At 38.0% G+C, this 16,255-nt stretch overlaps 1 protein-coding gene across 1 annotated transcript; it reads left to right on the top strand.

Annotated features, from left to right (window-relative positions):
- The first annotated feature begins 563 nt into the window (after positions 1–563).
- Positions 564–14,088, top strand: LOC104609647 (ChaC-like family protein). Its single transcript, XM_010276012.3, has 8 exons — positions 564–1,061; positions 1,180–1,256; positions 1,915–1,968; positions 13,028–13,084; positions 13,169–13,209; positions 13,307–13,378; positions 13,491–13,570; positions 13,655–14,088. Exons 1-8 carry the CDS (start codon positions 953–955, stop codon positions 13,732–13,734), a joined length of 570 nt encoding a protein of 189 aa, XP_010274314.1. The 5' UTR covers positions 564–952; the 3' UTR covers positions 13,735–14,088.
- Positions 14,089–16,255: the final 2,167 nt, after the last annotated feature.

Here is a 16,255-nt window from a genome sequence, read left to right as displayed (position 1 = left end):
TTTCAACTTCCAACAGAGAAGGTGCATCAAATTATTGCAAGAACTGCTTTATTTGTTTGCAAACATGGAGGATAGTCAGAAAATTGTGTTGAAGGTGAAACATGGAGACAACCCAACATTTGGGTTCTTGATGCATGATCATCATCTTCATGCATATTTCAGATATTGAATGTTATCAATAAATTATAAACCGAAACTCTGTTATTGATAAAAAAATTAATTATTAGCTAAAACTGACCATGAATAAACTAAAACTCTGTTGTTAATAAAACAAACCAAATTACGACTTTGATATTGTATATCATGAATAAAATGAATTGAAAATAAGTTCATTGAGACTTGAACCTTATAACTCTTTAGAAAACATGCAACATTCAAAACAAATAGCAACAGTCATTTAAAGAGATGATTCATCAGGTGGTAACCGTGGTATTAATCAAATTGATAAAAAAAAACCATGGTATTAATCAAAATTATCAAGGGCTCTTTGTTGGTCAAAGCTCTTCGGATACCATCTTTTCCGGTATCATATATTCCCCCCGCCCAAATAGAAAGCAAATACTTCAGCTTAATCGTTGACACCCATTGGGAAAGCCAGAATCCGCTGCTCTTCATCCCTCCCGAAAGCACTGCTTTATGGGCCGTTTGCCTCAGTTCCTTTAGCTTATCCGGAGCGCCGCAAAGCACGACCAGCTTAGCTCGGCTTAGCCCTCCCAAAGCCCAAAGGCGCCCTTTATTGGCGCTGAATAACTTACCAGAACCACATTGTTCTTCTACGCCTCTGCTGATTGGGTTCCCTGATCCCTCTCCTCTTTACTCTCTGTCTGCAGTCACCAGTTAGTGGGGGGAGAGAGTAACATCCAAGGATCCATCGCCTTGTCTTTCTCTTGGTTCTATTGAACCAAGCAGGCTTCAGTCTTCTTGAAGACGGAGAAAAGCAGTGACATCGAGGATGGTGTTGTGGGTATTTGGATATGGGTCCTTAATTTGGAGAGCTGGCTTTCATTACGATGATCGCCTTGTCTGTTTCATCAGAGGCTATCGTCGAGTCTTCTACCAAGGTCTCTCTCCCTCTCCCTCTCTCTCTCTCTCTCTCTCTCTCTCTCTTTCTATACTTGTGTTTGTTTCTTAATACGAAGTTCTCACTGAATTTAATGGTTCGTGTTGGTTACTTGGCAGGCAGCACAGACCATCGAGGGACTACAGAGTACCCGGGTAGAACAGTGACATTGGAGCCTGCAGAGGACGAAATCTGTGTTAGTACCCATGACCCAAATGCCCATTTTCAATTCAATTCCTTCCTGTCTTCTATTAGTCTCTCCAACTCAGAATCCAAGGTTGTAAAATCCCGAGTTTGAAGCTGAGGTTATGACCCTTCATTGGTTCCTGTGCAATTACCAATTTCACTGAGCGTGAGAACAGTGTAGAGTATCCTATGAAGAGGCATGCAAAAAAGATTAAAACTTGATTGGGAATAAGAAATATAAATGAGTCTGTGTTAATTGATTGATGTTGAATCTTGAACAAGAAGAACAATTACATACTGATATTACTCAACATGTGAAACAAATAACAACAAAATGACAAACTTTCTGACCAATGGAATTTTCTCTTACAATCATATTATAATCTTTTTAGTTATGGTGCTTTACTAAGAGGGGAAAATTTAAATCAAAGTACGATTGGACAAAAACATGGCTGTAGCAAATACTGGATGGCTGCTTTAAGTTCTTGGATTACTTGATTCATTGTGCTAAATATATATATTTTTTTCTATCCCACTGAATTAAAAATATATGGGGGAATTGATTTTTCTCATTCTTTCTGTTAGTTTCCTTCAGCTTTATATTCAATACCACTTATGCACTTTTACTTTACATAAAAATCATGTTCTCATCTTTTGCAAGGTTATAGTGGGGAGTTGCTTATAAGGTCTCAGGGGAGGAGGATGAACAGATTGCGTTGGAGGTATGATTTTGAATTGCTTTATCATGACCTATATCTAAAAGTTTTAATCTTGTTTCTTATGCCAATGCCTTTGCTTTCATTACATATGATTATTGCCACTCAAGACTCAACAAACAGGTGCTGCTTTCTTTACATTTCATTTCTTTTCTCCCTGATATTTTCCTTACTGCAAATAAAGTATGCCAATTAATATTTTTTGTGAAGATTCTGTTGTACTTATCCATCAGTAAAACAAAGTACTGTAGGCATTCATGTAGGGTTGTAATAATAATGTTTCAAATTCTGACAAAAAAAAGTAGGATGATAAGTCCTATTCAGAAATGTTTCTTACTTTAAATAGAAATTGCAGAGCAAATGAGATCATTCACCATGAGATAGTAAAATTTATGGGCTTTCTTTGCAAAACATCACATGCACTCAAGGATTAAGAACTTTTAGGTGTCAACAGTGAGAGAATAGCAGAATTGATGTAGGACGGGGTAGGGATCCTACTAATTTAAGATGTGGTTTAGGGGGGTAAAAGAAGGGCTTTGGATCTGGGATGAAAAATAAGGGTAGAAAAGCAAGTAGATAGCTTTTTGTTCACTGAAGAATGATCAATAACCTAGAAAGAGAGTCCTGTTAGAGAGAGAGAGAGAGAGAGAGAGAGAGAGCTTGCTGGTAGGGTAAACATCAAAGAGATAGCACACTTAGAAGAAGAAATAGGTTAGAGAGGAAAAAAAGATAAAAATTCTTGATAGCAACCAAAATTAACTATATCAGACTTTATTTCATCAAATCAATTCTTCTTAGATTGCAATTACAGTGACTATTTATTGACTCATCTTACGAACTTGGGTGTCCCTTTACAAGCTCCAATTTAGACTAGGAAATTGACTGAAGTCAACTTCTAATAGCTGCCTAGTCTCTTAGACCCAAGAGGGGGGTGAATTGGGTATAGCTTAAAAACTGTGAAAGTGTTAAGCTCAAAAGCCCTTCCCCCAAAAATTGAATCTAAGCCTTCTTGAATGGTGGGAAGTTGGAACTAAGTGCAATGAAATGAAGGCTTAATGTATGCATTTGTAGGCCTCGACCAAGGTTCAAAGTATCGGCCTGTATCGGTGCTTTTTTATGTTTTATTTATTTTTTTCAAACCGGTTCAGAGGGGTTGGTTTAAGTCCCAGCTACCCTTTGAACCATGGTTTGACCCGATACAACCCTTGTAGGGGTGTATCAGGAAGCCATCATCACGATATGTATCGGTCGATATAGGCCAATACATGTCGATATCTTTGAACCTTGGCCTCGACTTTAATAGGTAGTCGACTACTCATAGACTGGCATTCCATGGCTCAAATATCATAGGTGGTTGACTACACATTTTAGGGTAGTCGACTATTATCTCTCGGTCCGGTGTTTCATGCCTCAGCTATAAGAATGTGTAGGAGATGAGCAGTGGACTCAAATAACTGCAGTAGGTAGGTGCAAGTAACAACATATTATAGCTATCAAAAGCAAATGAACAAGATAGAAAAGTAAAGGCTGCAAACATATTCTTTGTGCAAATGTAATGTAGTTAGTGAGTGTAAGGAGTGTAAGTAGCTGCAAAAGCTTCAGGGCAAGAATAGAGAAAAGCACAAAGAAGGAAGAAACAATCCAGACATATTTGTATAGAGGTTCACCAAAATCCCTTGCCTATGTCCTCTATCTCAGACACCCTCTGAGGATTTCCACTAAAACAACCAGCTGGGTTTCACGGGCACCAACAAAACCTTTATAATTGTAGGTTTTTCAAGGCTCCTACATCCTTGGATAGGATAGACTTTGGTGTGCTACCTAAACTCAGTAGGACTTTGAGTGCTTACCCAATCTAAAGTGGTAGATCTTCCTGGTCTCTACCAAACCCCGACTGGTATTCTAGGTTCCGATCAAAACCTTTCCAAGTGTTTTCATCCTTGAACACCATTCCTTTACATTAGATATTACATTGAAGCTCGGATACATGAATATGCCTCTTAGATAGGCTGATGAAACAAACACAAGCTCAAACAGTAGCCCAAATGCAAGATAATACTTTGAAAGAACCAGGGTTCAAATGGTGCAAATCTTCTCTCAAAAGCTCTAGGGTTTTCACCTTCCAACCCAAGGGAAACATAGAAGATCTATACTCTTGTAAGCACACAAATCCTTTTGGTTTACTTGCAAAGAATCCTTCCATCTTCACATGATTGCTAGATGTTTCTTCTTCTTCTCACGTATCTTTATAGGTTCAAGAATGTAACTGTTTTTTGGCTGTTATTTGAATGTTGGAACTCATTAATCCTTTGTTGGTACAATTTCAAAATGTTGTCCAACTTGTTTGAACCATTTCCCAAGGAGGATAGAGCTGTTGGAATTCAAATGGTCTAATAGAAATAATGTGAGAAGTTTTTCTTTGTATTTTAGTTGACTAATACGAGCTGTCAGTTAACTACAATGCTCCTGAATCATTGCTGTTAAGGGTACTTGGCTATGCTGTGATTTTGCTCTCTCTTGTCAAGGGTAGTTGGCTATAGATTTTGGGTAGTTGACTAAGTAGTCGATCAAGACTACAATCAGTCTTGAATTCAAAAGAAAAGAAAGAAGAAATTTCAGAAGAGAAGAAGAAGAGAGGGAGAAAAGAAGAAGCACACGAAGAGATTTTGAAAAGAGAGAGAGGGTTGATTAGTTGATTTGCCGACCCACTCTTAATATTTATATATGTTGACTAATTGTAAAAGGGCTGAATTGCCCTTATTGCTTACATGGCAAATAAACTAATAATAAAGCTGAAATAAGAAGTTGTAATAACAAACTGAAATAACTACCAACTAACACTGACATAACTAATAAAAATAAACTAACAAAAAATATGCTGCCATACGAACACAGTGGGGTCCACATTAGTGTTCTCTATACTCCCCCTCAAGTTGGGAATAGATATTTGTCATTCCCAACTTGCATAGGTCTGCCTCTAAGTTCTTCCTTGGAACAGCCTTGGTGAGAAGATCTGCGAGCTGCATGCTGGAGGTGATATACGGGAGACGCACTTCTTGAGACGAAACCCTTTCTCTGACAAAATGTCGGTCGACTTCTATATCCTTAGTTCTGTCATGTTGTACCGGATTATGAGCTATATTAATAGCAGTCTGATTATCACAATACAACATTAAGGGCTTCTCATAAGCAATACCCAACTCCTCAAATAATGACTTCAGCCATAGGATTTCAGCAACACCATTAGCCATAGATCTATATTCAGCTTCAGCACTAGAACGAGAAACAACACTTTGTTTCTTACTCCTCCAAGAGACAAAGTTACCTCCTACAAAGGCACAATATCCAGAGGTAGACCTTCTGTCATCAACACTCCTAGCCCAATCAACATCTGTATAAACCTCTATCTTCATGTGATCATTATTCTTGAATAATATACCTCTACCTGGACATTTCTTCAAGTATGCTAATATCCTCTCAACTGCAAGGAGGTGAGTAGTTCTAGGAGAGTGCATATATTGACTGACAACGCTGACTGCATAACTGATGTCCGGTCATGTGAGACAAAGATAGAGGAATTTTCCAACTAACCGTTGGAACATAGCTTTGTCTTCAAGTGGCTCTCCACCCTCTGCACTGATCTTGTGGTTCTGTTCAATAGGTGTATCTGCAGGCTTAACACCCAACTTTCCAGTTTCTTCCAATAGATCTATAACATACTTCATTTGAGAAATAAAAATCCCATGTTTAGATCTAGCAACCTCAATACCCAAGAAGTATCGTAGCTCTCCCAGATCTTTCACCTTAAGCTTTTGATGGAGGAGTTGTTTAAGAGACTCAATCTCATTGTTATCATTCCCTGTCACTACAATATCATCCACATATACAGCAAGCAAATTCAAGGAAGAGTCCACTCTTTTAATGAACAATGTATGGTCTAACTGGGCTTGTACATAGCCGAATTTTTCAAGGGCTTGTCTGAATCTATCAAACCAAGCTCTGGGGGACTGCTTTAGTCCATACAAGGCTTTAGTCAACCGGCAAACCTTCTTTCCTGTCTCTGCATCATAAAATCCAGGAGGTAATTGCATGTAGACTTCTTCCCGTAAGTCTCCATTGAGGAAGGCATTTTTAACATCCATCTGAAACAAGGGCCAAGAGTAACTGGCTGCAAGGGATAACAAAACTCTAATAGTGGTCATCTTTGCTACTGGAGCAAAAGTCTCCAAGTAGTCTATACCATAAGTCTGAGTAAATCCCTTTGCAACTAACCGGGCCTTATACCTTTCAATGGAACTATCAGCATTATGTTTCACAGTAAATACCCATCTACATCCAACCGGTTTCTTTCCTTTAGGATGGTCAACTAGCTCCCAAGTATTATTCCTCAGAAGAGCATCCATTTCAACCTTCATTACATCTTTCCACTCAGGAACTGACAAGGCTTCCTGCACTGTTCTGGGAATAGGAATATCAACAATGGATGTGAAAAAGGACTTGTAAGAGGGGGACAGGAATTGGGAAATGCAGTGAGCTGTGGATGTGGTGCAACGTCGTTTGCTTTTACGGACTACAATGGGGAGGTCAAGGTCATCCAAAGGAGGTAAAGTAGCAACAGTGGAAGGTATCTCAGTGGGACTTGGATCTGATAAAGGGACTGTGGTACCTGGATCTGGATCCGTAGAAGGAACTGGGGCTGGCCTGGACTGCTGATGACCGAAATCAGCCTGCCTCCACTGCCTGTGATAGACTCTCAAATCCTAACACCTCTGACAACCCTCCCCATTACATCCCTCATCACTCAATGGAACAGGTAAAGGAACTTCTGATGAGTTAACCCCACTCTCACTACTCTCCCCCTGAGGAGAAACCCTAGGGTAATAGGGTACCTTCTCAAAGAAAGTAACATCCACCGAGACAAATCTCCTCCCAGAAGTAGGTTCATAGTAGCAATAACCCTTTTGAGTTTGTATATAACCGAGAAAAATACATTTGGAGGCCTTAGGATCAAATTTGGAACGATGAGGTCCAAGAATCTGAACAAAGCAAATGCAACCAAAGGTTTTAAGGGGAATAGTAAACAATTCTTTATCGGGGTATAGAAGGGTAAATGGAGGCTTCATGTCAAGAACCCGTGAAGGAACTCGATTAAGGAGATACACTTCTGTAAGAATATCTCTCCTGAAACGAATAGGCACATTGGAGTTAAAACATAATGCTTCTAGCCACCTCCAATATGTGCCTATTCTTCCTCTCAGCAACCCCATTCTGCTGTGGTGTATAAGGACAAGTACTCTGGTGAATAATCCCATGATCAAGCAAATAAGAGGCTAATGGGTTGGTAAAGTATTCTTTCGCATTATCGGATCTAAAGATTTTTATTTTGACCCCAAACTAGGTTAAAATCATCTGATGAAAGATCTGGGTCAAAGCAGGAACCTCATCTCGAGAACGCATAAGGTAAACCCAAGAAAACGGGTGTAGTCATCAACAAACAACAAGAAATATCTGTACCCCCCATAGAAGTGATGTGATACGGGCCCCAAACATCGGTATGCACAATATCAAAAGAATTACTACTTCTTTTATTACTCAAGGAATAAGATGTTCTACAATGCTTTGTAAGCTCACAACTCTCACATCTCAAATTTGACATCTGAACAGATTTAAACAAATTTGGAAACAAACTCTTCAAAGACCGAAAGGATAAATGACCCAACCGATTATGCCAAAGCATACCTGACTAACAGACTGAGAAGCAAAAGACTTTCTATCTTCACGATCTTCCCAATGAGAACTCTCTCCAAGCAAATAGATCCCATTCGTCTCACGGCCAGTCCCAATCACCTTCCTTGTCTCCAAGTCCTGAAAAACACATCGGTCAGGGAAAAAAGTTACTGAACAATTATGATGTTTTTTAATACTACTAACTGAAAGCAAATTAGTATCAATCTTAGGAACATGTAGAACTGAAGATAAGGAAATGGTATTAGACAACTTGATTCTCCCTTGCCAGAAATGGGAACAAGGGAACCATCGACAATGGACACTTTATCTCTACTAGAAGATAAGTGATAGGTAGTGAACAGTGATGGCAAGCTAGTCATATGGTCAGATGCACCTGAGTCTATTACCCAACAATATTCAGTGTTACCTGGAGCTGAAGCATGGTAAGATGAGGCCCGTGTACCTGAATGAGCAAAGGCTGATGTGGGAGGAGCTGATGGTGGCTGAGATGATTGAGCTGAATTCCCAACTTCCTTTTCCAACTGAGTTAGGGCAACCCGGACAGCAGCTAGGGTGTCTAGAGGCGTGCCTTTTGTGCCCGATGAGGATGTAGAATCGGTATTTTAACAGCCATATGAGCATTACCCTTTTGTTCCTCAGTTTTGCTGGAATTAGATGAGGGTGTAGCTTCCAACATGTGTCTTTAGTTTGCTTAGGTTTCTTGCAATGTTCACACACTAGATCCCGCTTATCTTTCTTCTTTATATCCCTCTCTGTATCACCCTCAGACTTAGGTTTAACTGCTGCCAAGGCTGGTGGGAAGGGCTGATGCTGCATCATAACCTTTCTCCTAGTCTTTTCACTATGCACCAAGGAGTAGGCTTGAGATAAGGTCACAATGTCCCTTGTTAGTATTTGTTGTCTCACAATATCATAGTCAGGATTCAGACCAGCTAGGAATTCAAAAACCCTTTTAATCTCAACTTGCTTTCTATGAGTCTGTGCATCCTTCTGACTTTCCCACTCAAGTGTTTCTAGGTGGTCAATTTCATGCCACAAAGATTTCAAGGTAGAGAAGTAAACCGAGACTGGTTTCTCTCCTTGTTTAAGGTTGTTAACCTCACACTTCAATTCATAAACCCTAGCAACATTAAGGGGTTGGGAGTAAGTCTCTTTCATGACATCCCAAATTTCCTTGGCTGTTTTTGCCTACAAATAGTTCCGGCTGATATGTGGCTGCATAGAGTTGCACAGCCATGTCATAACCAAATAATTATCCTGAACTCATTTGGTATAAGTTTGGTCCTCCTTAGTTGGTTCTTTCACATCTCCCAACAAGTAGTTGAGTTTTCCTCTACCCCCAATGGCCATCATGGCCGATTGAGCCCATTCTAAGTAGTTTGATCCATCAAACTTCAAAGTTGTAATCTGAAAGGCATTCTCAGACATGTTACCAGAATTGCTAGTCCCAAAAACACCTTCCCCCTGATTCTTGAACTCCATTCTTGGTCAAGAATTAATAATAAAAAACCTTTTAAACTACTGTAATAGAAAACAACACCCAAACAACTGATAACAGCTGGCCTAGGTCTTCCAAAGAGCAAAGAAAACAGAATTCTGTATGAAACCAGTTCAAAATCTGATCTGAAACCAACAACAGTTTTGAATTTTAGGGTTTTCTCTCAAAACCCTAAAGGAAAAAAACAGATTTTCCAGACGCACCTCTCAAAATAGACCAAGATTTTTTCCAAGGTTATTCTCAAGAAAAAACTTATTTTATGAAAGAAAATCTCTGGCCGCCACCTTCTGTTTGATGCAAAACCCTAATCTTGAGGATCCGAAGCCTTTTCTAATTCTTCCTGACTACTGGAACTCTCCCAGCCTTCTACAATCTTCTTAGTAGTAGCCGCACACTACCAGTAACCTCCAAGAATCAGCCGATCCTCCTTCTTTGTTGAAAAACTTCTAAACCTAGGAAATTCTCATGTAGTCAATCTAATTAGACTAACATAAGAGCTCCTAGGTCGGCTCTGATACCAAGTAGTCGATCAAGACTACAATCAGTCTTGAATTCAAAAGAAAAGAAAGAAGAAATTTCAGAAGAGAAGAAGAGAGGGAAAAAAGAAGAAGCACACGAAGAGATTTTGAAAAGAGAGAGAGGGTTGATCAGTTGATCTGCCGACCCACTCTTAATATTTATATATGTTGACTAATTGTAAAAGGGCTGAATTGCCGTTATTGCTTACATGGCAAATAAACTAATAATAAAGCTGAAATAAGAAGCTGTAATAACAAACTGAAATAACTACCAACTAACACTGACATAACTAACAAAAATAAACTAACAAAAAATATGCTGCCATACGAACATAGTGGGGACCACAGCAGTGGGGTCCACATCAGTGTTCTCTACAGACTACATGAACTATTCACAGCATTTTACTGTACAAAGTAGTCTACTACTTTGATAACTTAAACCTTAGAACACTTAGAGATTTGTATTCTAAAATGCTTGGTAATCAATCTCTTAGGCTTCCAGACATGATTTTTTCACATTCTTAACTCAGTTAAAGTCTATGAAAGCCCAAGAACCACACACAACTTTAGCCATTTGGTCTCTAAGGTTGGTTAACCGAGTATGATTTCATTTAAGCTCATGTAGTATATCCTGTACCTGGTTAGATCAAGTCCTAGAAAGATGAAAATAAATCAAGTCTTTTGGAGCTTGATGTCTTCTTTTTCTTCTTCCTTTGGTAGCAAATCTTCCTTTGTAGGTGGTTCTTGATGTCTTTATTTTATCATTTGAAGCATTATTGTCTTTGGAGAGTCTTGAAGTGTCTTCACTGCATCATGGGAATCGGCTGCTCTTCCTTTTCTCATGCAAATAGTTTCTTTTCATCTTTGTTAAGCACAAATGAGGCTTGCCATCTGTCCTTTCTTGCCTCATGTGAGTAGTTTCTTCTTTATCCTTGTTAAGCTCAAATGAGGACTCTTTTCTGCATCTACACACTTACTTTTTAAACCATTTATACCCTCAATGAGTTTATTATTGTCAAAACACATAGGGCCAACACTAATTTCTTTAAAGCTAAGACAAATCCATAAGCAGCATAAATTTATGTGAATCTTAATAGATTCACATAAATTTAAGAACAAGATGTAAGCTATCATCATGGATGGAGGTAATGGCATCAAAGGTTGTGATTAAATTGTGGAATGTAATGACTTGGCCCCACAAGAGGTTAAGGCTTTTAGAGAGTTGGAGCAAAAGAGTAGGATGAAAGAGAAAATAAGTAAATCAGCTGGTGGTCTTATTTTTGACAATATGGAGATCCAACAGAGGGTGACTCTTGTTGGGGTTGGTGGGGACTGTTTAGGAGGGGGCGAGAAGGATGTGATGGCTTTGGAGACAAAGAGGAGAAGTGATGGTTCTAGGAGTTTGAAAGAAGCTGAGAAAAAGCTCCTAATGTAGCTAGACGTTTCAGAAGTCAAAGAACCAGCATCAAATTCAGGTTTCAAAGGTGTTTGCCAAGCATATTAGAGCAAGTAACAAGGAAATAAATGAAACCAAGACATAACTTTCTTTTGATCTAAGTTCTAGAAAACTTGTCCAAATTCATCCAGGTTTGCCAAAATAAGCTTTCAGTGGGCCTTGGCTCAAACAAAATTAAGTCTAGGTCCATCATATAATATTGACTTAAGCCCAAATTCACTTAGTATACTTTAAAGAACTAGATTGAAAGAAAAATGCCTAAGTAAAGATTAGGCTATCAAGGGCTTTGTTAATAGGTTGGGTTAGAACACTAAAAGCTACAAACTTACAAGCCAATCAATGTAACTTATCTCACTTCAATGTATGGCCCCATGGTAACACAATGGATGCCCATATGCTCAAAGAGAGAGAGGGAAGGAGAGAATCAACAACCCAAAACAAAAAAAAAGCATACTAAATGGTCAACCATCTCAAATAAATAATAAGAAAAACAACTTAAAACCTCATGGAATTTTCATTGGATGCCTGAAATACTTGAGCTCGGTTGGGAACTTGGGATTAGCTTGGATTATTATGAAGACCATGATGGCACTTCAAATCAAATATGTAGCTAGAATGAAATAGATGTGGTACCATAGTTGTCAAGGTGACGCCTAGGAACCTAGGCAACGACTAGTGCCCATGAACCATGGAGGGTCATCCTACTTAATTGCCAAGCTAATTTGTACATGTCGCTATGAAATATTTTTATATTCTTTTTTAAGATTATAATGATAAAATAGACATTACTAAACTAAAATATTCATTTTGTGGGTTTATATATTAGTTTCTTTTTTATTATTTTCTTATTTTTAGGTTTCAATTAATACATGTGTTGGTATATGCTGTCTTGAACCCTCAAAGACTTTGAAACTTGAACCAATATGCAAGGAAGAACTTAAAATCTGGTCTAATCAACACATTCTTCTTCCACCTTTTCTTTTCTTCTTTTCCTAGGAGAAAAGAGCACATAAAACATATTCTTTTCTTTTTCTTTGTTTTTCTCCAAAACTAAGGCTAGAAATATGTTCCTGATTTTCTGGTTTCAAAGATGTGATTTCCTGTTGCTAATTTGATATCATGTTCAACAAAATATACATTCTGAACAAATAGGTTCTTTGGCCTTATATCTTATGCTTTGGATCCAAGTCTATTTAAATGCATACAACACAGAGTAGTAAACCACATCTTCTGGTGGAAAATTAATGATCCATCTCGTAAATCTGAAATTCTTTTTGGACTCTAAAGTTTTAATTGTGAAAATCAAGAACCCATACTGGATGTACAACACAAGGATTCACCAAACCAAACTGTAACTTTTCAATTGCCTATAGAAGAAACTCTAAGAGGTCTGTGAATGTTGATGCTAATCCCGGATCTAGTAGGTCTAAGTAAGGTTAGTTTCATGAAGATTCAGTTTCTTTAGGGGGAAATGAAATTGAAATTATGAAACTTCAGCCTGAAAATTCTCAATTGAAATTTTAAAATTTGACTGAATATTAGTGGGTTTTGTTCCTATCCATGGTTTTGCACCTATCAAATTACCCAAGACACTGTTAATCTATCTGGCGTTCATGAATAAGGAATGAAGTATTCATATGCACAATTCATGCAGTAATAAGTCATTTATTATTAAAGAGCTTCTCTCCTGTTTACAACATCTTGCATTCCTATGCACCAACTCAGTCCTATATTTGCATCACTTATCTCTCAGTGTTCATGTGTACAGCTAAAAATGATGTTTTACTATTGTCATGCCAACTGTTTTAAATCATTATATTCTTCCTGTGGTGGTCTGACATGAAGTATTTAGAAGTAAGGGAGAAGCAGTATGATGTGAAGGCTTATCTTGACGCCTTTACTGTAAGTTATGTAAATTTTATTGGAATTCCATTTTTTTAGGATTGTCATCATGTAATTTAATGTGCAAACATAAAATGGTTTCAGGATCTAGAGTCTACAACTCCTGAAGTCTCTGGGGTAATGGTGTAAGTATTAGAAAGGACCATGCCCTTACTTGATTGTTAAACTCTTCCCTCCTAAAAGGGGTGCAATTAGATTCGTTCTCACACTTATCCCATTTAGGTACATAGCATCATCAGACAAGATGTCCAATAAGAATTACTTGGGCCCTGCATCACTAGAAGAGATGGCCAAGTATGCTAATCCTTGTTTTCTTATTCTGCCCCATTTTTTTTTATACGCAATCCTTTCTTGGTGGTACTGCATTCTCATTTTCTCACCAATACTTATACTTTGTCTTATGCAGCCAAATTGTCCATGCAGAAGGCCCCTCGGGACCCAATAGAGACTATCTTTTCCATCTTGAGAAAGCTCTTCTTCAATTAGGTAAATATACTTCAGATCTTGAATTGAAAGCTAAAGTCTGATTCTTGTTTAATTATTCTTTCTAGTAACTTTTAACGCATGTAGGATGTGAAGATAATCATGTCATGGAACTTGCGAAAGTAGTTAGACAAAAGCTCTCACAGAGCAAGGAGACGGATTCATGACCAGTGCAGAGTATGCATCTGGGGCTTGTTGAGCCTCCATGATTGTTTTATTTTCAAAGTTGATGTGCAATAACAACATTGTTTGTGCAGAACACTACTCAGCCCATTATTAGCTGCCCAAGAAAGTAAAATACTAGATTCCTTGAGTTCATTGCATATTTATCCTCCATTGTGATAAAAATCTCTCATGGTTATGGTATAAGATTCTCTGAAAAATTATCTGCTTTGCTGATATCAGGATCAGGAACACCGGATTGAGCTTCAGTAGTTCTAGTAATTGTTAAATGCATGATTGCATTAGCACATAAACTTCATACATATATCGTGATTCATGAGGATCAAGTGTTAAATTTCTGAACTCACTCCAGAGAAATTCAATTTCATGAAATTGCTTGGCATTGTACTTTCATGCTTCCATAGAATTTACCATGGATGGTGTAAATTGTAGTTGTCATCTATTCCACTCTATGATCCAATATTGCAGGCAACATTTCTGGGTTATTAGCACATGAATTTCCTAGATATATCATGATTCATGAGGATCAAGTGTTGCATCTCTGCACTCACTCATGAATGCGATTTCATGAAATTTTGGTATTCTACTTTCATGTTCCCATGAATAGAGGTGTAAATTGCGGTCCAGTATTGTGGTTGAACCGTGAACTATCGACTCGAACAACGATTTTTTGCTGTTTTTTTATTTTTTAATTTATTATTTTTTTTTTGTCTGAGAGGGCCGTCTGTTTGCTTCGAACGGTCAGACTCTAAAACGATTCCTTGTCCGATCCTGTTTTAAAAACCTTTCTTAAAATAGTAGTTATTTTCTTTCTCAAATAGAAGCATCATTCTTTTGGAGACGTGTCTATCTATTCTCAATAGAAAAACATGACCTCCAAATAGTAGTTACCTCGATTGGTGGTAGTAATCTTCCTTGAAAAGAGGAAAAAAAACTCATTTCAAATGCAAGATCCATATGGGTTGTTTTTTTAGAAATAAAACGTGATTTATCACTTAAATTAAATAATATATATAACTAAATTACAGAACGGAAAAGAAACTAACAGGAATTGAAACCTTACTGGTCGTTGCATTGAGCAGGAGTTCGGCAGATCCGAACTCATTGAGTAGTTAGGACACTAGTTATGGAGAAAAATGATTAACCCCAGTCCAAATGATCCAGAATTGTGGTCCAACCAACCCTTCCACTACTGAGGTACGGTTGTAGGATTGAAGGATCTTGTATACCACATCTATAGCTGGAAAAGACTAAACATGTTTTCCAAAATGTGGAGTTGCCTATAGTGAACAGCAATGTGGATATCGTCCAGTTCGAGCTGGACCAATGAGTCAATGTAATATTCAACTTGGTCCTTCTTCCCACTCTGGGAGGTTTTGGCTCTGGGACCAATGGTTTAGATCCCATGAAAACAGAGTATTCTCTGCGTCACAACGAGACCTTGAGAAAGAGAGAGAGAGAGAGAGAGCGCGAGAGCTTAATCAAAATAATTTAGTATTTTGTTTGAAGCTATAAAGGCAATTCTGTTCAACAGCAAAACTAGTTACATTGTTCAGTCTCAATAATATGAGAAATAATAGAAGGGATAACTGTCAAGGTGTGGAGGTATTATCCAAGGTTCAAAGCATCAATACAGGTCGATACGCTGTCGGCATGTATTGATATTTTTTTGAAGTTTTATTTATTTTTTTCAAAATCAGTTCAGAGGGGTCAGTTTAAGGCCCGATTACCCTCTGAACCATGGTCTGACCCGATACAACCCCTGAAGGGTACAGATAAGCTGCTGAGGTGGTGGTGATAACCAATGAGTGGAGATGAAGGCAGGAAAACCATGCTGCAATTTAGGTGAATGGTTCAAAGTAGCACACGCATTACGCAGAATAAAAAATCTTATTTTCAAGCACAATTCTGGATATGCCAACAAAATGTAAAGAGCCTTCCAAACTATAGAATCATTGGTAATATCATGGTTTTGAAAACCAGACTGGATTGGATGGTTGGACCGGTTAATCTAGGAATTAGTCAGGCAATTGGTTCTATTTTACCTTAAACCGTTCTTGGGCTGACAATTGTTGATTTGGTCAGCGAATCATTAATCTGGGTGGTTGAACCATTAAACCATTAACCCAGATAACGCTTTTTGTCATTTTATTTATTTTAATTATTTTTGAAAATTTTATTATTATTTTTTTAAATCAGAATAGGCCATCTGTTCGAACCAGGGAACCAGTCCCAAGACAGTTTTGTATCCGGTCTGATTTTTAAAACCTTGGATAATATGGTTTGAGCCATAAAGTGAATATCACAAATTGAACCACGTATCGAACTTCCAAGTTCCAATCAGCATGGACCTCCATTTAACAATTCATGGACCCATTTGAGAACAACTGGACACAATAGACTGTCACGACTCACGAATCTCAAACTGACTGTTGGGCTGACGATTCATAACAAACCACCCTATAGACTCCAATATTCAGGTAAAGGAAAACCTATGATGTCAGA

This window comes from Nelumbo nucifera, chromosome 1 (assembly GCF_055504915.1).
Source record: "Nelumbo nucifera cultivar China Antique chromosome 1, China Antique-T2T, whole genome shotgun sequence".
NCBI lineage: Eukaryota > Viridiplantae > Streptophyta > Magnoliopsida > Proteales > Nelumbonaceae > Nelumbo > Nelumbo nucifera.
The sequence above is the reverse complement of the archived record's forward strand: the minus strand, read 5'-3'. Positions and strand labels throughout refer to the sequence as shown.